We start from the raw sequence: 22234 nt of genomic DNA, 5'->3' as shown, positions 1-22234 counted from the left end.
CTTTTGCTTGCTGTCTCCTGGGCCAAGCTCACAGGAGCACAGGTCTGCTGCCACCTTGATTTCCCACAGGAGGCTGGTGGCCACTGCCATGCATGCGTCCTCTTGGTCCCATGTGCTGGCTCCAGTGGTTTTCGTATTTCCCCTCCCAGTGAAAGTGTGAACACAGCAGCTTACCTAACTTGGAAGAAGACAGAGGCTTGGAGAGCTGAAGTCTGCAGAACGTGACCTCCATTCCCAGGCTCCACTCCCTGAGGTGGCGCTAGCAGCTCTAGGGTTCAGGGTTTGAGGAGCGCTGCTCGGAAACCAGACCCTCATGAGTTAGACGAATCAGAATCATGTCACTGAGTTGTCACCAGGCTTTGGTACCAGACTTAGGGCTGGAAAATGTCTTAACTCCACATTTCCTGAGTTTTTATAGGAAATCATTTCCTGAGAATACAGATTTCTAGAAGAGTTATGATTTTTTTACTCATTCCTTTGATTTTTGGTGGGGAGTTCTTTTTTGAGGCAGGTTTCACTATATGATTCAGGCTGGCCTTGAGCTCATTTCATAGCCTGAGCTGGCCTCAAACTCACAGCCATCCTCCTGCCTTGGCCTATCGAGTGCTGGGGTGACAGGCATGCTCCACTGCCCTGGCCCCTTGATTTTTTTTAAGTGAAAAATTATTGATTATTTGATTTGGAATATCTTTGCCTGAATCAGCACATGCCACTAACTTGATAAATATTTGATGATAGATTTAAAAATAATATAAAGATGTAAGTGTGGACAGAATGAGCAATCATTGTATAATATTGTTATTTATTTTAGACAGTGAAATAGAAGAAGAATCTGAAGAAGATGAAGATTATATTCCATCAGAAGACTGGAAAAAGGTAGTTAGAACTTACTGCTCCAAAAGAGATAAATTAATATTTAAGAAACCAAGTGTATTATTCTCATGTGTATTGATAAAATTGATGTGTAAGCTCTTTGATGACATTTAAGCATTTGGTAAATGCTCAGGTTTCTCCTCAGTGCACCTGGATGAGAGATGTATTTATCTTTTGCCAGTGAAACAGCAGGACAGAAAGAACGGAGCTTTGGTTTTGGGTCAGTACCCAGACCCGAGGCTGACAACCAGGCCTCTGAACTCGTCATAAGTGGGTGCCAAGTGAGACTTCTGCTGCTCTGCCAAAAGTATCCCATTTGGTTTTTAATATGTTTAGTGTGAAAACAGTTGTGGCATCCTCGATGACGGTTCCATAAATTTTGATAGTTTAGATGGCAGGTTTTTTTTTATAAAGTAAGAATCGGTATTAAATTTAATGTTGACAGTTGTAACTGACAAGTCTTCTTTGTGTAGAGAGACAGGATGAGCTGCTCTGTAACTACACAGTTGCATTAGCTTTTATTTATAAAATTAAAGAGCATCTCATAATTAGTTGTAAAGATGTGGACCTCTGAGGAACATACGTCAGAATATGTGCAGACTGGGTTAAAACCACTCATGAAGAAGAAATGACATTATCCCTGCTAAGAGGTGATTGCTAATTCATTCTCCTTTAAAAACAACATCACGTAAGTGTTTTATGTTCCTCTTCTTCCTGGATCTGTTTTATAAATTTAATGCATAAACAATCATTACTTTGAAAGCACAATAACACAGAACACCAAATCAGTGGACTTCTATACTTTTTAAGTTCATTTAATTATTAGTTAACACTTCTGGACCCTCAGATTTTGGGGGGCAGTGGGTGTGCCCCTGTGTGCTTTAAGATGGTTAAAGTTGTCTGGTTTAGAATGCAGGGGGCAGACCTACGCTGATGGCCTTGCTGGTGAAGTAAAAGAATATCTCATATTCAGAGTTGTTTCTCTCGGAAGAATTAAATGACTCACATGTCCTTAGATTGAGCCTCCTGAGAACTCTAGGTCTCGGCTGGAGTCTGGCCCTGAGGAGTAGTGGTGTAGACATGCACTGTGTCCACTTGCAGAAATGTGGGGTGAGGACCTTCTAACCTCGGTGCCAGGGTCTGATGAGCCCACCTCCTTCAGCAAGGGCCTGAGCCCCTGGTGTGCAGCTGTGAAGAAACAGGGCCCCTTTCCCCAGGAGTTGTGTTGTGCTGTGTGTAGGGACATCCTTCCGAGAAGTTAAACTGCACTGTTAGTGTCGCATTCCATGAAGCCCACGAGAGATGCAGGAGTTAGGAGCACGATGTGGTGTGGCCAGAGTGGGACGGGTGCAGTATGGGATGCAGTATGTTGAAGCTCCTGTGAGTGAGTGGTGGGACTGAAGACACAGAGCGGGATCAGAAAAGTGCCTTCCTGCTTATGTGACCCGCAAGGAGTTGTTCGGTTACGTTATTAATCAGATTCCTACACCATGCACAAAGAAAGAGGAAAAAAGGAAGAGAAGGCTTTGGAGCCCTATTAAACAGCAGGTTCCTGCACCCATTCAAGTTCATAGACATGCCTGTCTCCACCATGCGTTCAGTGGTTTCCTTGTTAAGTGGTGGAGAAAAGCTTGGGGTTGCTGACATGGGAGAGAGGAAGCCTTGGCAGCTGCGGAGGAGAAACCATTTCTCCGGAGAGCAGTGTAGAGAGCGTGATTCATTGCAGTCTTGCTGGATACAGAATGATGAAGATTTGAAATTTAATGTTCGAAGATGTATAAGATGAAATTGGATTTTCATAGAAACTAAGGTGGAGGAAACAACTTTTACGTAAACCCTGACTTAAGCAGTAGAAATGGATGGCCAGGGGTTTAGCTCAGGAGCATAGGTGCCTGCCTGGCAAGTGCACAGTCATGAGTTTGATCCCCAGTTCCAAAAGACAATAGTAGCCATGGAATTTACTGTGTGTTCCCAAGAAAGTGTTTTTGAGATTCACCTTTTCACATACAATTTGGGAATAATAGTGTCAGTCTATGGGGTGTGGTGTATGGTTAATGAAAATTATGTACAAGAAGTAATACATAATGGTAATAATTATGGTCTTAAATGCTGTCTTTCTTCCATTTTGTACACTGCAGAAGGAATCGGCAGGTGAGCTCAGTAAAAGAAGGAAGTACCTTACCTTTACAGCCGTCAGGACTTCTAAGCTCTGGCTTCACGTCAGAGTCACTTGGATAACAGTTACATCCTGTCCGTACCCAATAATATCCTGATCTGACAGGCCCAAGCACTGATACTTGCAGGCATCCCAAGTAGGGTTATTGGCTTGGCTACTCTGCAGTAGGCACCAGTAAATAAAGCTAAAAGGGCCCCAGGAAGTGACAGTAGAGGACTCTGCACAGTGGAAGACAGGCACTCTGGAGAGACGGTGCTGTACACGGTGCCCCTGGAGACCCGAGAGTGCGAGGAGCTGATGGTCTGGTACAGGCCCACTAGTAACCTTACTCACTTGGAGCCAGACCTGTGAGGCTATAGTCGTTAAGGGAGATCTTCCTTCTCAGGGTGACAGAACAGCCAGGGCACCCCGACCATAAAGTCAGTGCCATCCCTCGCGGTAGGTTGGCTCCTCCAGTTCCTCCTACAGGAGGGGCTGCATGCTCTGTGTCCTGTGGGCTGTGAAACCCACTGCTGGGACCCCTGATGGCTTCCTGAACAGCCAGTTTCACCCACTCTGATGATAGACGTTTGATCACCAGATTTCCTGGAGTAAAATTTAATGTTTTTATGGGGAATGCATTCTCATTTTCTCTCTGTTTAATGATAATCAGTTGCTAAGCTGCTTGTCCCTTTGGTCCCTCCTGGGCTTTAAGGAAACCCTTGCATTATTCTCTTACCCGAAAGGGCTATTTCGAGACGTGAGTTCTGTCATACTCTCTTACCCGAAAGGCTATTTCGAGACCTGAGTTCTGTCAGAGTGGCCTGCATGGGGGGCTGAGCCCCATCCCAAGTTCCTAAGGCCCTGAGCGTGCGACAACCTCCGCGCCCTGCCCCACTTCCATGCAGGCGCTCTGGAAATACCCACACTCCACCTTCAGATGGCCAGGCCGTCCTGGGTTGTCCAGCTGTGTCATCAGAGTCTGTCTTGAAGTCAAGTTTGTTTTCACTGTCTGCGTTGAAAATATCCACTGTATTATTGTGGATATTTTCACCCAGTCCTCCTCACCATACTCCTCTGTTTGTATCTTTGTTTTTGAGTTCGTTTTGGTATCAGGGCTCGGACTCAGGACCTTGCACTTGGCAGGCAGGTGCTGTGCCGGTGAGTTGCATTTCGAGCTCTGCATCTGGTCTATGACTGAGAAAGTCGAGAGAATGTAAGACATCATTAAGCCCATTAATGTTCTCTTTTCTCTAAACAGGAGATAATGGTGGGCTCCATGTTTCAAGCAGAGATTCCAGTCGGCGTGTGTAGATACAAAGAAAATGAAAAGGGTGAGTTGATGTGGAGAGCTGCTGGGGGTTTTCGGAAGTGACGAACTGTTACCTCGTGTGAGATGCATTAAGAATGTGACAGCCTAGGAAAAATAACCTCTTTAGCTTATGAGAGAGGACCCTGTGTTATAAGAACTATGTTTACTAGTTTGTACTGTTCTCCATATAAGTCTAAAAAAGAGAAAATGCTATTTTGTATTTAAGTGATTTAAAACATCCCAACCATTTCTTTTAAAACTTTTTTGAAGCCAGTTATGGTGGCACACGCACTTGGGAGGCTGAGGCGGGAGTTTAAAGCCAGCCTGGGCTATATAAGCAAGTTTAAGGCCAACCTGCATTGCATAGTGAGGCCCTGTCTCAAAGAAAAGAGAAACAAAACTTCTCCCATATTTTAAAAGTCCTAAACTTGACTCTTCTCTGTCCTTTATTATTTAGTTTTTAAAAGTAAGTTATTTTATGGCAGTAATAGGTTTAAAAACAAACTGGATATAAACAATTGATAAAGCTTACTTTTTGAAACATCACTACAAAAGAGCATAATTTGCACTTTAACAATTTGGAATACCACTTGTATAATTAAACTGTACGTGACTTTTGTCATTTTTATCTAAATGTCGTATGGTAAGTTGTACTTTCATTACTAAATTCTTGAGGATTTTTAAAACAAGAACCTGTTTCAGATCGCTGTTGTTAGGTAGGAGTACCGTGTGTATCTTCACGGAGTTCCCATGCAGTGTGGCCTCACGCAGGCAAGGCCAGTTTCCTTCTACCTCGTGCTCTTCCCTGCACCCCAACTCTGTGCACACACAGGGCTTCTGGTGTGGGCCAGGCTGTAGCCGCTGTAGGGTGGAGGTCTTGGTGCTCAGGCTGGGTGTCCGGGCATTGGCAGCCAGGGGACCACTAGGCAGTCAGTTGCTGCAAAAGAACTGTTCACACACCCCTTCAGAGTCCACAGCTTGTGCTGGCTTCCTAAGTCAGTTCCTGTAGCAGCCAGGGGCAGTGCAGGCACCAAGGTCCATGTCTTGGTTTAACACTAAAATTCTCTGCATGTGTTCCATGGACTTGTTTTGATTGCATACAGAAATAAATGAGCCGTTGGCAGTTGAGATTTAAATACGCTTTATTTACAGGTACTAGAATACTATTGTGCTTCCTTACACATAATAGCACACATTCACCATTACATTCATTCTACAGATACATGAAGGAATAAAAACCAGGCCTTTATTTGGTTGTTCTTCATGAATTTCTTTTTATTTTTAGCTGAGAAAGATAGTAGTACCTTTGAAAGTTTTGTACTTGGTAGATGAAAGGGATCATTTCAAGTTAATATTACAGCTAAAGACAGTTTAAGTGATCTCTCCATATAGCTCACTTTCAGTATTTATTATCAGGATCGGGACTATCGCTCAACAAGTGTAAGGTCCTGAACTCAATTTCCAATACACACAAATTTTTATACATATATATATATATATATATATATATATATTCACATATCACAGTAAATGAATGATTATAATCTCTGATTTTAAAAATATGGCTAATTCTGGTTTGATGTTACCAATTTCCACATGATTTTACACAGTAGTGATACCTAGTCTTTTTCAACAAAGATGTGATTTGTGAAGCTTTTGAATTTTGAAAATTTGCGTCTGTTGGGTTGTGTAAAGAAGATATAGACCGTAGAAGAATGAGGTTGCTTTGAAGGTGTTGTCATAGAGGGCCTTTGCTCTATTGTAAGCTTGAGGAAATTCAGACTTTTGTTAGGAATTAAGCAAACCATTATATAAATTGTACTTTACTGTTAGAAATAAAATTTGTCAAAAACATAGTACTAATTAAATGGTTTATGGGAAACATTTCACATGGTGTTTTCTGTAACATAAACATACCCTGTTTAATAAAAGTACCCCAACTTCGGTACCTGTGTTATAAGAATGGCTTGGCAAGTGGGCCCACGTTCTCTTTTGCACTCACGCAGGTCTTACCCGGGCATCTAGCGGGACATGGGCAGGTGCCTCCCTCTCCTCTGGTCGCTCTTTGCTGCGCCTGCGATAAGGTTCTAGGCCTCCTCCCTGTCCTGTGGCTCCGGATGTGAGCAGCTGCGATGGTCACCGTCACGCCTGTGCCTGCCTGGTGTGCAGGATTCCCTTAGCCACACCTCATCGGCCCTCTGAGCTACTGTGTGCAGCATCCCCTCCTGGCCACAGGATTGGATTTGGCTCCAGCGTCTGGGTGCATGCTTCTCCTGCCATAGTGGCACAGCCATGCACCTCTTCTCCCACTGCCCATGTGCTGCAGCTCATGCCCCAGTGGCCTCTCACCCTGACACCTCGAGACTCGGGGACTAGTGGGTTGTGGTGCTACTTGTGGGATGGTAAGGAAAAGTCTGCACAGGTTTGGTACAGGCACAGAGCTTTTTCTGAGTATTTCCTGTGTGCATCTGGCTAAGCACACAGATGGCATAACCCACAGGTTCCGAAGTCCTCTGTGTTTGCCACTCATCTTTGAGGTCTTACTTGTATGAGCCAGTTCTCAGCACTGAGGGCCTGAGTGAAGCAGTGGATGCCAGAGTTCCTACCTAGGCACAGACTGGAGCTCACAAAACTGCTGGCAGAGGCAGAGGCGCTCGGCCTGGAGACGTCACCTTCTCTGTGAGGTCTCAGCGGCTGCACCTCTCACTCAGCAGCTGTCACACCTGCATTGTAGCCCCTGCACCTGGCAGTCCCGGTGCATATCGTGTGTGCAGCAGCAGCATTAGACCACGGCTGCTGGCAGGCGGCAGACTGCTGAGCAGGTGTCACAGATGCCGTTTTCTGTGCAGGTAACAGAAACCCATTCAGTTAGCTTAAGCAGGAAGGAATTCCTGAGTGGCTTTACTGGAACTGCGTTGACGCAACTGCAGTTATAACTGGATTCGGGGGCTCCCAGGAGAGCAGCGGTCCTCCCCGCCTTCGGTTTCTTTTCCAACAGCGCAGCGGCCTCAAGGAGTGCTTGTCAGAGCCTTCCGGAAGTCTTGGGGCTAGTGGACCCACAGAAGCCAGTGTTTCCTTTCCCTGAGCTGTAGCAGCAGTCTAGCAGAGCCCACGTGCCTGGTTGCCCAAAGTCGTGTCTGGTTGCCCAAAGTCGCTGAGCAGAGACCAGTGAACAGTGGTTTGCCTGGGCTTGGTCACCTGTCCCATCTACTGGGGGCAGTGCTGGCCCTGTCCGGCCTGAACAGCAGGTAGAAAGCACCCTGCCTCACAGGCAGCTTGGGTTCTGTGTGTGCTGACCATGGTCCACGCCAGTTTCCCCACAGTATAGAAGGCCACTGGTGAACAGCCTGTGGTCACGGGACAGTGCTGCGTGCTCAGAGTCGCCCTCCAGCGTGGAGACCAAAACTCTGCTGGATCGGCTGAGAATCAGATGGAAAGGTAGGTTAGAAAGGAGGGAGATAACACTCACTGTGTCCCCAGTCAGGGTTCGCACTTGCCTGACACACAGAGCAGGTGGCTTGGAGTGGAGCCACAGCGGGCAGTAAAGGACCATGTAGGTGGTTTCACATATACACATACCAGATGGTATTTCATACCCTGTTTCCTGTTTCTGAGGCAGGGTCTGCATTTCCCAGATTGAGGCCCTTTGTTGCTGCCTCCTGCTTAGCTGGGCCCTCGGGCCTGCGCCACTGAGTGCAGCTCTGGCTCTGGCTCTGGCTCAGGAGGAACGTAGGCTGGGACGGAAGGGCTCTGGGTTTCAGGCCATAGTGGGTTCAGGTTTCCCTATTGGGTTCTCAGCCTGTCCTGGTGCTGTTGAAACAGGCACCCATTTAGCCCACAGGTGGGAAGAAGCAGCAGGACTGAAAACCAGGTTCACTCTCACAGGGAGTACAATGGCTTGGGGTTTTGGTTGTGGCCCCCATCATTGTAGCACTGCACATGGAAACTCAGCGTGCACTCTTTTGTTGGATAGTTCTTACCTGGGCTTTAGGAAAGGGTTACTGCTTCCTCCAGGAAAGCCGCAGCCCACTAGTGAGTGTGTGTGTATTCACCAGGACCTGGGTTCCTGATCCCACTGTGGTCTCAGCTTCATGTCAGAGCAGTTTTCCCTGCGATGTGTAACCTCCCTCTTGTTTCTTGCTGACTCCCTGCTGGCTTCCGGGTAGTGGCTGACGTGAGACATGGAAACAGCCTGCTACCTAGACACCAGCTCACGACCGCCATTGTCAGGCTCCTCTGTGCATGCATGAGACACGCAGCAGCTGGGCCCATTCCCGACCGGCCAGGTCAGGGGCCAGCACCAGCCACTCTGCCCTGATGTCAAATGCCTACTTGCTCAGCTCTGCCTGTGCAATTGCAGGCAGGTTGTCACCCAGTAATGCCAATGTGCGTATGGGCTCAGCCCTCAGGGTTGCTCAAGTGTGTGGGTTCAGAGGAAAAGCGCTCATAGCACTGCATTCCATGTGGTGATTGAGGGCACCCTTATGTCACTTACTGTAATTACTGGAGTGTGTTTCCATTTTCTATACACAGAGTTTTGTTTTTAGTATCATGGGGAACCTTTCACATCCTATGTGGGTGTTGTTTCTCCTTTGGTTGTAGTGTTTGACCACAGTACTGGAGTTCTGAATTTTTGATCCTTTTGGTGTTTTGCTCATTCAGTAATAGACCTTCAATTAAAAATAACCTTTTTTTTTTTTTTTTTTTTTTTGTCTTTTTTCTTTTTTATCGGTACCAGGGATTGAACTCATGACTGTCTGCTTGCAAGGCAGGCGCTTATGCTGCTGAGCTAAATCCCCAGCCCCAAAAATAACCTATTTTGATTGTAATCAGAAGTTACTTTTTAATGTGTAAACATATTGGGAAAATAATTCCGCCTATGTCAGAAACTGTTAAGGCAGCAGGGTGTAGGCCCTGTGGCCACATGGACCGCTGTCATCTGAGCTTCAGCTCATGGAGTGAGGCATGGGCATTGAGGCTGTGGAGGGGGCAGGCGGGTTATGCCCCGCGGTCCAGGTTGTCCTGTGGAGCCCTCATGTGAAGGGCATCTGAGATGCAGTGGGCGGCAGAGGGCAGGCAGGACTCCTGCCGCAGCTCAGGGTCTGCTCTTCCCAGAGAACAGGCGGCGGTGCTGTGTGCCCCTGCCTTCCCGTTTAAGGCTGCCGCCGAGAGTTCCACCTGCAGGCTGGGAAATTGGTGCGTTCGCGGAGTTCCACAGCCGCTGGCGAACTGCAATGTATACACAGGGTGGGCGACTTGTGCGCACCTCACGTTCCCTGCACCACACGGCTGGCTTGGAGAACTGGTGAGCCTTCGTCTCTCCAGAGTTTGCTTAGCCAGGTTCCTTCCTGGGGGCATTCAGCCCTTTTCCTGGGGCTTTGAAGTCCAAGTACTGAGAACATTCTGTGCCTCCACCCCCTCTGGTTACCTCTGCCTCCACCCGGAGACCAGAACATTGAAGAGCATTTTTCTGCTTCATTTCTCCGCTTACCCTTTGCTCCTCAGTCTTGGCCAATGCGGCCTCTCCCAGTGCCCGAGGCCACAGCAGTACCTCCAGAGTGTTCCCTATACAGCCGCTGCGGCCTGTGTCGTCCCTGGTACTGCCCTTGAAACCTACCCTTGGGATTCCTGCTGGACCCCTGTGTCTGGTTCGGTCCTTCCAGTCCCATCGTCCTCCTCCTCTGCTTTATAAACAGCAGGAGGTTTAGGCTCTGATCTTGACTGTACCAGAGGTGGTGATGGGACTTATACATTAGAACTTGGGTTTTTGTGAAAGTGGTTTATATAACCACATCTCCGAGCAGCATGGACACACACAGGCGAGAGAGTCAGGAGAGGGTGCCTGGTGCCGCCAGCAGGAGCCGAGCAGGCCGCGTGTGGGGAGTACTCTGCTAGCGGCTCTGCCCAGTACCCAGTAACACATGTCTGCACCACACGGGGAGCTGGCCTGGGACGGGCCCTGTGCGGGGTCCCGCAGTGCAGACTAACTCTGAGTTCTGTCCTGCAGTGTACGAGAACGATGACCAGCTCCTGTGGGACCCCGAGTACCTGCCAGAAGACAGAGTGGTTGTGTTTCTCAAGGACGCGTCCAGAAGGACAGGTGATGAGAAGGGCGTGGAGGCCATCCCTGAGGGCTCACACATCAAAGACAACGAGCAGGTGCGTGTGCATGTGAATGTACGTGTGCCGAGCAGCCCTACATGCTCTTGGTCTCCTCGGCAGCAGTCTCCACTGGGCCCACCCGTCCTCAGAGCCCCAGCCACTGCCAGCTGTGATACTCCTGGGGACAGTGTCCCTGTGCGTGTGGGGGACCAGCACCTGTTAATGAGTGTGACATGCCAACATCTCAAACCCTCCTGGCATGGTTTTTCTTCTCTGATTTGCTTAAAATGTTGGTAGGGGTCTCTGAAAGCCACAGAGAGAGCACAAAGCATTCAGGGAGAGTGGGGTGTAGTTTACTTTTGGGTGCTCTGGCCATTGTGGCTGCTGAGGTAGGGTGCCGGCAGCTCTGCCCTACCCGGCATGCATCTGGAGAGTCCTGATACACTGCCCATTGACGCGTCTCTTTGGCATTTCTGTGTGGTGCTCACTGTAATTACTGTGCTCCCCCTCGCCCCAGGCCCCAAATAATGAACACAAATGCTAGACCCTGGGAGGCGCTGGACTGTGGCCCGAGGGGCTGCCCAGCCCAGCTCTCACGCAGGGCCTCTTGATTCCAGGCTCTGTACGAACTGGTTAAGTGCAGTTTTGATACGGAAGAAGCACTGAGGAGGTTACGGTTTAATGTGAAAGCAGCCCGAGGTAAGTGCTACTGTCCGCCTCTGTGTGTTTTCATGACTTGGCAGGAAAACAAACATGAAGCTCCTGGGTTTAACATAAACAGACACCCCCTGGGCCTAGCTACCCAGCGGGTGTTGCAGAATGTCAGTATCCTGCAAGGTGTTGGGGGGCAGGGCCTTAGGGTTGTCCTTTCTTCTTGGGAAATGCCTAGTACTCCCTAAGAGTCGCGGGGTGCCTGAGGTGCTCCAGTGGCGGCCAGGAGCCGTGTGACCTGATGGCTGTCCCTCCCTGGACAGCTGTGAGCGCTAGGGCAGTGGTGAGGCCAGTCCCGTTGGTAACCGGTGAAGCCGGCTCCAGTCCCATCTTTTCCCTCCTGTGGGGCACAGCCTGGGAGTTTGGTTAGCTCAGCAGCAGCAGCGTGAAGGCCGCCCCGGCTCTGAGGGCCTCACTGCACCCCGGGGCCCAGCCTCCAGGCTGTCAGACCAGGAGGGAGCCAGCCGCAGAGCAGTTCCCACACCGGCTTCCTTCTCCCCTCCCATGGAGCTGCTGCAGCTGGGAGGAGAGAAACTTCCGGAACAGTGTGACATTTGGCTGGGATCTAGGTGATGGTGGTATGGGGGAGGAAGTAGGGAGCTGTTGTAGGCGCAGGGCGCTGTGCACTGTATCTGAGGTAGGAAAGCACATAGAAACTGCGAAGAATTGAAGGGGGCAGCACAGTGCTTCAGGGACTAAGGCGAAGGTGGCCCAGCGGAGGCCAGACAGGGACCAGTCGGTCAGCGTTTATGAGTTGCAGGTCTCTCCTTGCTTTATCTTCTGCAGTGAAGAGGATTACTTACTGCTCCAAGTACAATGTTTCCCTCATTTCTTACCCGAAAGCCCCACTTTTATTTGCAATTTCATTTGTTGTGTGCAGCATTCAGGGAATATTGCTTAACAGTTTCTCCCCTCGTTTTGTCAGAGGAATTGTCTGTCTGGACAGAGGAAGAATGCAGAAATTTTGAACAAGGGCTGAAGGCCTATGGAAAAGATTTTCATTTGATTCAGGCTAACAAAGTAAGTAGTAATACACATTCATTTTATGGAAAATGTAACACAAACTAATATTTGTATCTGCTGTGTTCTCTCATGTTAAAGTTTCTGTAGTGAATATTACCATCTTTGGACATAGCTAATTACTACAGGAAGCATAGCTGTGCTTCCTAGCAGAAGTTTGCTAGGTCACTGTGCTCACCATGTCATATTAAACTGTCTCAAGGCTCGAACTCCAGGCATGCTGGTTCAGGAATCTTCCCAGCACCTTGCAAGGCTGAGCAGGAGGATGACAGGTTCTAGCTCAGTCTGGGCAGCTTGTGACTCAATGAAACCTTGTCTCAAAAGAAAAAATTGGAAAGGGGTGCGAATGTAGCCCATTTCCAGAGCCCTTGGTTCATTCCCCGCTGGCACAAAGTAATAGTCTGTTAGTCAGCTTTGGGTTGGAGTTTGTGTGATGCTGGGCCGAATGTTGTTTTCTGTCTGTGACAGCTATTTTAGGTAGAATCTTTAAGTTTGAAATTTTAAAGGACTTTCAGCATGAAGTAAATATGATTAAAATAATGTAAGACACGTTGGTTTTTGTTTGTTTTTGAAGTCCTGGGCTTGAACCCTAAAGTCGCCCAGCACCCCGGGAGAGCTCCTTTGTGGAGCAGATCTGCTGTGTGTTGCCCCACTGGGCTCAAACCCGAATTCTCCCTGCCTCCTCCCACCACTGGCTGGAAGTGCCGGCTTGAAAACAGGTGCTTAAGATTCAAACCAACTTCCCAGAGGCACCAGCAGGTTGGTATAGTCAGGCGTGGCTGCGGTTGTCATAGATTTAGAGTTCTCTTCAGTGTGGTCAGTACTCATTCCGTGTTGGTGCACCGTGCTTGTCCCCTGAGAACTTCCTGATTACTTGCATTTTTTTTTTTTTTTTAATTCTTAGAACTGAATTCAGGTGGATCTTTAATAGCAGCTGCTCAATTTATAGGTAGAGAAATTAGTTTTTACAAGATTTACAAGACAAAATTAAGGTATCAGAGCTTAAATACAGGGAGTTAATTCCTAGGCTTTCAATGCTGCATTATTTTTCTTGGATGAACACAAGGACCTCAGTGTCCTGTGTTTCCCTAACGATGGCTTTGCAGTATTTCAGGCAGCTCACAAGAGCTGTATCCAAACAGTCTTTTGCAGGCCCGGATGTAGCTCAGCAGCATTAAGTGCCTGCCTGGCAAGCACTAGGTTGTGAGTTCAGTTCCCCAGTATAAAAAAAAAGGAAATAGTCTTTCACCCCAACAGATTGCTTCTGTTTACTTTTGTTTTGTGGTACGGGGAACTGAGCCCAAGGCCTTACCTCTGCTAGGCAAATGCCCTGCCCCAAGAGCTCCCCCACCCTGAGGCTCTGGCTGGGTGGGGTCCCTTCAGCCTTAGTTAGCATGATTCCTGTTTACAGGTAAGAGTTGCCCACATCCTGTGAGTTCATTTTCCTTAACTTTTCCATACATTAACTAATTTATTCTTAATTATCTTTTTTCATTCTGGTAAACAATATTGGACATAACTAATGCAGAGAAATGTTGTGTCTTAGCATTTAGGAGAATGTGGAGGACAGCAGAATTGCTGTTGAAATGTTTGGCCCTCAGGGGTTCATATCATTGTGTAACATCCACACTGGGAAAAGATTGTTTGGTGCTGATGGCTGGCTATTTTTTTTTTAATCCACATTTCATGGTTGAAAGGATCATTTGTAAAAAATTTTCCTAGCACTGGCATTCTTGGTTGAGGTCACTGCTGCTGATATGACCAGGCTGGCTCCCCATGGAGAGCACCCTGGGATGACGGCTGGTCTGATCTGAGGAAGCAGCAATGCTGCTTCTTTCTAAGCCTAAGAACTCAAATGTGAGGCAGAAGGTCTTACGGCCTGCCTGCCTATAAACAGTACCTGGATGGCGATCTCCAGTAGTCCAGGGTATACAGCCTGTGACCTGCACAGACTCATGCTGGTGGCTTTGGTGGGCAAAGGGTGGACAGAGCAGTCCCTGAGCAAGAACATCAAAGAATTGGAAGATTACACTTGGAATTAAAATTCAGATTTTAACCCTAAGTTCTGTACCGGAGGACTTCCTGTAATGCTGACTTTGCATGTGCCAAAGTGTCTTTCTTTTTTCTTTCAGTATAGTAAGGTTTACTTGGCTTAAACCTATATAGAAAAAAGATTCTACAGAAAGTCAAAAAGAGCGTGTAAAGATTTCTTTTTTTTAATCCCAGTTATTTTCAGTCTCAAAGCAAAATGGGTCACAGTGGTTAAGTGCGGGTAGCGGAGAAGCGCACCTTGTGGACACCTGCGTGCTGGGCAGAATAGGGGTCTGCCATAGTTTTCCTGCCTCAGCATCCAAATTTGTTACAGTACTAGAAACTGTAAGAAATCTGCTCACATCCAGAAAACTGCTGCTGGTGTCTTTTTTTTCTGTCAAACTCTGAGCATTTGATTTGTGTACTTCATTTCTCCAGTGGCCAGAGGCACCAGACGGGGCAGCTCCCTTGGCAGACAGGGCAGCACCGAGGGCCGTGGGCACCGCAGCCTGCAGGCCTGGGGATTCGCGGGCACGTTGACAGTGCTACTGGGAGAACTTTCTGAAAGGGGACTTCAGGGGGCGGCCCTAGGTGCTGGTATGAGCGTGGTACGAGCCACTCACGGTATTCATCTGGCCCACACGCGTATTCATCTGGCCCACACACCCTGGCAGAGCCACTCACGGTATTCATCTGGCCCACACGCGTATTCATCTGGCCCACACACCCTGGCAGACACTTCCAGAGAGGACGCCCCGCAGCAGAGAACCAGAAAGCCAAGGGCCACGCACACTCCAGGGCCACGTGTCCTCGCTACTCGGGAGGTGGAGCTATGCCCGCGCCAGCTGGTGTCGGTGATGGCACAGCTCATCTCTTTTCAGACTCCAGACATTTTTCATGCAGCCGCTCCAGTAACGAAGAAGTGTTTGGTAAAAACAGCATTTTTGTTTTATAGGTCCGAACAAGGTCGGTTGGGGAATGTGTAGCATTCTATTATATGTGGAAAAAGTCTGAACGCTACGATTTCTTTGCTCAGCAAACACGATTTGGAAAAAAGAAATACAACCTTCATCCTGGTGTAACGTGAGTTGGTTTTTTCCGCCTTTAGAGCTGTGGGTTTTATCACTAAAGAGCTTTGGTATCTTTGCTTAAGAGGACTATGATTTTTAGGGTCTGGTTTGTAATGCAGTTCACATCCGTTTATCATCATTGCATCTCTTCATAGGCGCTCCGAGTTTGGCATCAGGTTATTAACTACAGTCTGCGCTGTCTTGAGACAGTCAGCAAAGCAAGTGTTAGTGTTTCCAGTAGGTGTCCCTAGGAGAGGGGCGGCAGTGCAGCTATGGGCATGGCCCATCCAGTCCAGTAGCGGGACAGTGCTGGGCATGGACGGAGATGGCTCTTTCCAGACTGCGCAGCCGTGTGGCCAGGGGGCCTGCGGGGTAGGGGGATGAGCATTTCTTTCCTTCATCCAATCTAGTTTGATCCCAGGAGCCAAAATAAGATTTGACTGTAGTTCTAAAAAGAAAAAAAGCATAAAAATACTGTAAAGTGGGTCAGCCTCGAGAGGCCCATGTGTACAGAGGGGAAGCGGCACAGCTATGCCCCATGGTCTACACCTGCACAGCACCTTCCGGGTGCTTGTGCATCTCAGGCGTGTGGCTGTACTGCTGCCTAGCACAGTGACTTAGAGACAGCCATCTTCCTACTGCTTCGGAGAAAACCAAGCACCCACACTCCAGCGCAGAGTCGGAGCAGCAGCAGGGCAGAGTCGGCCTCACCCTCCCACGCAGAGCTGTGATTGTGGTGGCGTGGCAGGCAGGACAGCACGCTTGCTTTGTGTCGGCACACTTAGTGTTGGGAAGTCGCTGGGTTTCATTGGGATTGCACGGCATGGCGATGCGGAGTGAGGCACAGCTACCCAGGCTGCATAGCGTGTCTTCAAGCCCTTCTGTGTGAAAGGGAGTAGTTCCAGCTTCCTCCTTCCCACCTGGGCCGCATCTCCCTTGGCAGTGAGAGTCTGTGCGCCATGCTGGGCAGAACAGCCCCACTCACCAGGAAGAGCAGGGGGGCTGGCGCTGGGCATTGGGGGGTGCCCCACTACCCTTGTTCTGAGGTCAGCTCTCCTGTGGCTGAGGAACCCCATTCAGAGGAGCCCAGACCTCTTTCCTCAGGCTGTGGAGTTAGCAGCCCCTGCATGCAGCGGTCTGCAGTGAACCACCACAGCTTCTCCCTTGGCAGGGTGGCCCTGCTGCTATGAGCTTCAGTGGAGTCCTGCATAGGTCTTACCCTGTTTGTTTAACTGAGATATCCTTTTTTCACATTATCAAAGCAGTGTCCGGTTACTTTTCTTGCATTGCTGAGACAAAATACCCAAGGTCCAAAAGGAAGGCAAGGTTGACTTGGCTCACAGTTGTGGAGTTTCAGTCCATACTCAGCTGGCTGCAAGGCAGGGTGCCTGGCGGCTGCAGCAGACACCAAAAGCAATGAAAGCGAAGGGAAGAGGGAGGAGCAGGCCTCTTGCCCTGCCGTGTGTTGCATGCCAGCTGTCACCAGAATGAGGCTTTATTTATTCTTTTTTTTTTTTTTTTTTTTTTTTTTGTGGTCTGCAAACAGCCTTTGCAAGATCCTACTACAGATTTTCCCTGTTTTCTGCCTGTAAGAATTGAGGGCATCTGCAAATTAAAGATTTCATTATAAAATATTCAGCCTCCCAAATAATGTTCTTGAAGTGAAAATCAGTCTAGACCCAGTTCCTGGGGCCGTCACTGTCCTGTGGACGGCTGTGTGCTCCCCGTCTCCTTTGCCGGGCAGTCTGGTTTCGTCCCTCGGTAGCAGTTGGTCGTTGTCCTCTGTGTTGCTGCTGTACTCGGAATAGGGAGACAGTGGCGCCTGGCCACCTCTGGCTCCCTCAGCCCGCACTCCTGCCGCTCCCTTTGTGCCCGTCACCTACACCATGGCCTCTGCAGTTCTCACCGGCCCCGTAACTGATGAACAGCGTGGCCCTGGACTGCCTCCCCCGTTCCTGGGGGTGAAGCTCATGCCCCCCAAGTTACAGTGTCCACTCACGGTCTGCCTTTCTGTCCCAAGGATTAGTTTTGTGCCTTAGGCCGCTTGAGCTCCTTGAGGTCAACATCCTATTCCTGTATTTATGACATCCTAATAACCCAAGTGACAGTGGGGTCACAGATTAAAATTCCAACTGCAGGCCAGGCGTGGTGATACACACCTGTCATCCTAGCTCTTGGGAGACTGAGACAGGAACCCCAGAAGTCGAGGCCAACCGGGGCTACGTAATGAGTTCAAAACCAGCCTGAACTACATAGTGAGATCCTGTGTCAAAAAAACAACATAGATAAGGCCACTGGCACACAGGTGTCAAGGACAGCTTTAAGGGTGACAGTCCTCATCACTGGTCCTAGTGATTTTCTACCCCGAAGGTGACTCCTCCGCCTCTTCACACAGACCCCTGCAGGGTGGGGCTCCCCGGCCTTGGGATGGGCCGTGGAGGGAAATGCCCTGGCAGCACAGGTCTCCCGACGGGCTGGGCCACCCACTGTGTGCTGTGGTTTCAGGGACTACATGGACCGGCTCCTGGATGAGAGCGAGAGCGCCGCCTCCAGCCGGGCTCCATCCCCGCCGCCCACAGCCTCCAACAGCAGCAGCAGCCAGTCGGAGAAGGAGGACGCCGCCCAGAATGGTGAGGACGGGCCCTGCCCAGCATGGGGCCGCCAGCCTCTCTGCTGTGGGCCCAGGGACGCATGGCTGGGTGGTTGGACCCGGGTGTGTGTTCCAGGCTCCTGCTTTAGGCTGAGTGTTTCGGCAGTTAGAGTGCGGTTCCCTCCGGCCGCCTCCTGCATCCCTGCTGGGTGTGCTTCCTAGGGGTTGCTGTCACTGTGGTGCCCACGGGCTGGCTTTCTGATGTGGAGGGGCTGGAGTCTGCGGAGAGTGCTGAGGGGCACTGCGGCACCTGGGCTGTGCCATTATGCCAGATTATTGCAGTCTGCTTGGGGACCTGTGTGACCCACAAAGCCACATGACACACAAAATTACTGCAGCAGAAAACGGAAGTTTCATGTGACGCTGCCTCCCGGGGCTCTGCGAGGCGCCACGGTGGCCTGTAGGCCTGGCCCGTGCCGCGCTCCTGCTATGAGGCCGTCTGCTGTTGTGCAGTGCTTGCAGAGGCGACGTCTTGGTATCAGTAGTCTACTTTACTTTTCTTCCATCCTAGGTGTGTCATCAAATGGACCGGGAGACACAGCAAGCAGAGAGGAAGGCAAGGGCGAGGGGCCGCACGTCAACGGGCCTATGGGCGGGCACAAGAGGCCACCGCCCGCGGAGACGGACACCAACGGCTATGAGGCCGAGCGCCTGGGCGCTGACCCCAAGCTCGCACACCTGGCGGCGAGGGGCGAGGGGGACCTCGATGATAGAAGCGAGAGGCCCACCAAAAAGCGGAGGGTGAACAGCAGTGGAAAGGAGAGTCCGGGCTCGGTGGAAATCTTCCAGGAAGCTGCGCCACGCGGGAAGGCAGAGGGGCTGGAGGGCGCAGACGACTGAGCCACAGCTGCTCGAGTGACTCTGTGACTGCAACTTTCAGGGCTGACGGGTGACCTTCTGGGCTGAGTGCCTCAGAGCCGGGGCTTAACCACGAAAATGGTAATGGGTGATTCTGAGAAGTGAGATTTCATAATTCTGCCTTTATGAGTTCTTTTACTTCAAAACTGGCAGACCCTTTTAAGGATATTTTTTTAAAAGTTTAGTAAATTTGAACAAGTTAAAGATAAATGCATACCTTTTTATTACCCTGTCATAAGATTTCACTACAAGATAAATTTTCCTTGATTTGATACAGAGCAATGGAAAAGGTTCAGATCTGTTTGGCACCAGTTCTGATTCCCTGCGGTGTCTGATAGACACGCTTCGATCTGCAGTCAGTGTGGTTACTAAGGAGAAACCCTCAGGAATCCTGAAAGTTATGCTGGCATGATTTTTTATATATAGAAGTTTAAAAATAAACCAAGTCAGGTTTGTATATGTAAAATTGTTGACATCAATGATGTCTTTCCATATTCTTATCTGGGCTCAAGAAATACATTCTGTATTTTTCCAGATTCTCTGTAGCCTTTGAAGGATTTTTACAAGTACATATGTCTGACTGAGCTGTCCTTTCTGAACACAAAAAGCTTGTATAATTTTCTTAACTTGTACAGTTGGTAAACTTTTATGAGAGGAGTTGATATTCCGAGTCCGTCAGCTTCCATTTTATTTTGCTAAGGTTTTTCTAATGAATTTTTAAGTGTTTGTGTAGTTAACTAAGTCATGTTTCTTATCCAGATGGTAAAAACATTCATAAGGGATTGTGAAAATTTTTTTCAAATTTCTACCTAAGGACAAATAGTTTGAGAATTCTGAATTAAGCATGATTCTTAGATTTACTGTTTTGCATTTATTCTAATTTTCAAAATTAACTTTTGAAGCAGAACAAAGGTTTACTGTCCAGCTTAAGTGCTTACGTGTGTCACGCTGCCCAGACTCCTGTTGGGTTGTGTTTATATGCATCATGAATGCTTCCATTTTTGCATCAGACACCAGAAGCAAGGCTGGGTGATACCCGGACCCTGGCCCAGGCAGAGAGCCACTTCTGGTGGCAGCACCCTGAGTCTAGGAGGGGAGCGGCAGAGCTGATGCTGGCTGACCTTGCCGGTCACGGCCCAGTCTAGGTTGATGACGATCTCCCACGATGAGAGAGCAGCAGTGACCACTGGGGCACAGCCTGTGAAAAGGGGTTTATCTGCAGTGCAGTTCTTGTTACAGAGCCTAGTTTCACCCAGCTGCTAGCCCAGCCCAGATCCAGATCTTTGTAAAAGGTGGTTCTTTTCTCACACAGACACGCAGGGACGTGGCCCTCGGCTCCGCCTGCGGTCCTGTTTGCCGTGGCTGGGGGTGTTGGCAGCTGGGTGGAAGGCAGTTGACACTGAGAGGTGACATTCGGGCCTCCACCTGCCGAGGCTGCTTCTTCCTTCTGGTGGCTCCTTTTCCCCAGCACTGGCACCCGGGATGTGTGCACTGTGGTTGCCTGAGTGTTCAGGACTCAGGGTCTGGGGTGTTGTGTGGAGAAGCAGGAGTTTGTTGTTGTGTGTTTTTCTTCAAACATTAGTTTATCCAGAAGGCAGCTTTAGCAGACATCCCCACGCGTTTTCTGAATTAGATCTTAGTCAGGAGAGCACCCCAGCTCTCCCTCCCAGGTGGTCTGGAGAAGAGGGGATGCCATACTTCTTACACTGTTGCAATATGAAAGATACCCTTTCCACCTTTTTGAAAGATGTGTTTTGTTTGCTGGTTTGTGAAAGTTTTTGCAAACCATCGATACAGGAACATTTTAAGTAAATTCTCAGGCATGTTTGCAAATAGCGGCACATGTGTAAATGTTAGGGAATTCTGCTTTTAACCCTGTGCAGTCGCAGGGTGAGGGCATTCCACTGCACGCTGTGGCGATTGTACTGTGTGTTACGCGGTATCTCACCGTGTTCTTCATATGCAGCAGCCACTGTACCTGGTGAGTCATTGCACTATTTAAGGGTCTTATAATATCATGAATTTAATTTGCTTAAGACTCAGTACCTTTCATAACTCGAACTCGTGACAAACTGCAGCGGGAGGAGCAGCCTGTCCCACGGTCCCTCGGTCACCTCACTGTGACCAGGACGTGCTCTGCTTCCATCCAGAATGGGGCTTCTGTTCTCTGATGTGTTTTCTGATGGTTTCGTCACCTGCAACTCAGTTCAGCACAACTCTGTTGAGCTTTCACATGTATTTGAAGTAATATTTAAATAGACATTTAAATAATGAATTAGATGTTTTTAAATTTATGCATAGTAATTTTGCACTGTAAAATATTTTCCTCCTCCCATTCCCTTCTGCCACTCTGAATATGCTTATTAAACTATTTTTGTAAACACGCTTGCGTCCCTAGCATGGTGTGGACAGTCCCCCCTGGCTGAGCTCCCAGGATCCTAGTGACTGCATCTGACATTGGTCACACAGTGGCCAGCTCAGTGGTCGAAGGCGTGGCCCCGCCTCGGTGACCATGGTTGGCGGGGGGAGTGCAACCCAGCTTCTCCAGTCAGCCCGCCATTGTGTGTTCCCTGGACAACTCTAGGGAGAATGGAACCCGTTATGTTGCTGTCTTCACTTGCCCTGAGGGAGGCAGGGTGCACCCCTGGAACAGGCAGTGGGCAGGGCTGCACCCATGCCCAGAGGGCTGGAGGCAGGGGCAGGGCAAGGCTCCTCCCCTGGGGTGCTGGCTGGAAAGAGGGGCTAGGTGTCCACTTCAGGGCGTCTCTTACTTGAATGACTTTGTTTTTGTGTCTCCTGATTCTGCCCACTGGGGTTTCTGACCCCAGGAAGCGGCTGTTCATGGCCTCACCAAGTCACAAAGGTGACAGGTGATCTCCCCGGGCTCTGCCCAGCACCCAGGCTGCAGGGCTGGGTGGGGCTCTCCCGTGCTGGGGCTCCTGTGTTTCCAATGAAGCATGGTTATTTCATATGTCATTTTTCTGCTTCTAAGCCATTTGAACACTTGTGCAACCTCCCTCAGTCACCGGGGACACAGAGTCTAGCTGGACTGGAGTGCACCACTGGTTCCTGACCAGACCCGAGGGGAAGGCTTCTTCCGGGTTAAAGGTCAGAAGTGACAAGAGACCCTGTCGCTTAGACCCTGGTACCACAAACGCCTGGTCCTCCAGCCCTAAAGAACAGCAGCTTCTGGGGTCGGGAGGACAGTGGTGAGGACAGAAGCCACCACTCTCAACAAACACCCACAAATCCCAGCTGTAGATGTGGTGTCACTGACACTGGGAGTGGTTAGAACTAGGACGCACCTTTGTCCAGAGGTCTGCAGAGCCGAGCTCTGCATGGGGCCGAAGCCTGCACCCTGATTCTGAGCTCAGAGCTTTGAGGGCCAGGGATGCAGCTCAGTGGTGCAGCCCCTGCCTAGTGAGTGCAAGGTCCTGAGTGCAAATCTCAGT

The 22234-nt window shown here is 49.4% G+C and overlaps 1 protein-coding gene across 15 annotated transcripts in view; it reads left to right on the top strand.

Annotated features, from left to right (window-relative positions):
- The window catches only part of Mier1 (MIER1 transcriptional regulator), a 49977-nt gene extending 28812 nt beyond the window's left edge, over positions 1–21165 (top strand). For all 15 annotated transcript variants that reach the window (XM_003479106.4, XM_063258749.1, XM_023561184.2 and 12 more), the window contains 8 exons: positions 812–876; positions 4290–4362; positions 10348–10499; positions 11060–11141; positions 12079–12173; positions 15160–15287; positions 17780–17904; positions 18436–21165. In XM_003479106.4, the coding sequence (XP_003479154.2) occupies positions 812–876; positions 4290–4362; positions 10348–10499; positions 11060–11141; positions 12079–12173; positions 15160–15287; positions 17780–17904; positions 18436–18764 (1049 nt within the window). In that variant the 3' untranslated portion in view covers positions 18765–21165. The remainder of the gene's footprint in view (positions 1–811; positions 877–4289; positions 4363–10347; positions 10500–11059; positions 11142–12078; positions 12174–15159; positions 15288–17779; positions 17905–18435) is intronic.
- Positions 21166–22234: the final 1069 nt, after the last annotated feature.

Source organism: Cavia porcellus, unplaced genomic scaffold (assembly GCF_034190915.1).
Source record: "Cavia porcellus strain 051 isolate PalLab524CR breed Dunkin Hartley unplaced genomic scaffold, mCavPor4.1 scaffold_1, whole genome shotgun sequence".
Classification (NCBI taxonomy): domain Eukaryota; kingdom Metazoa; phylum Chordata; class Mammalia; order Rodentia; family Caviidae; genus Cavia; species Cavia porcellus.
The sequence above is the reverse complement of the archived record's forward strand: the minus strand, read 5'-3'. Positions and strand labels throughout refer to the sequence as shown.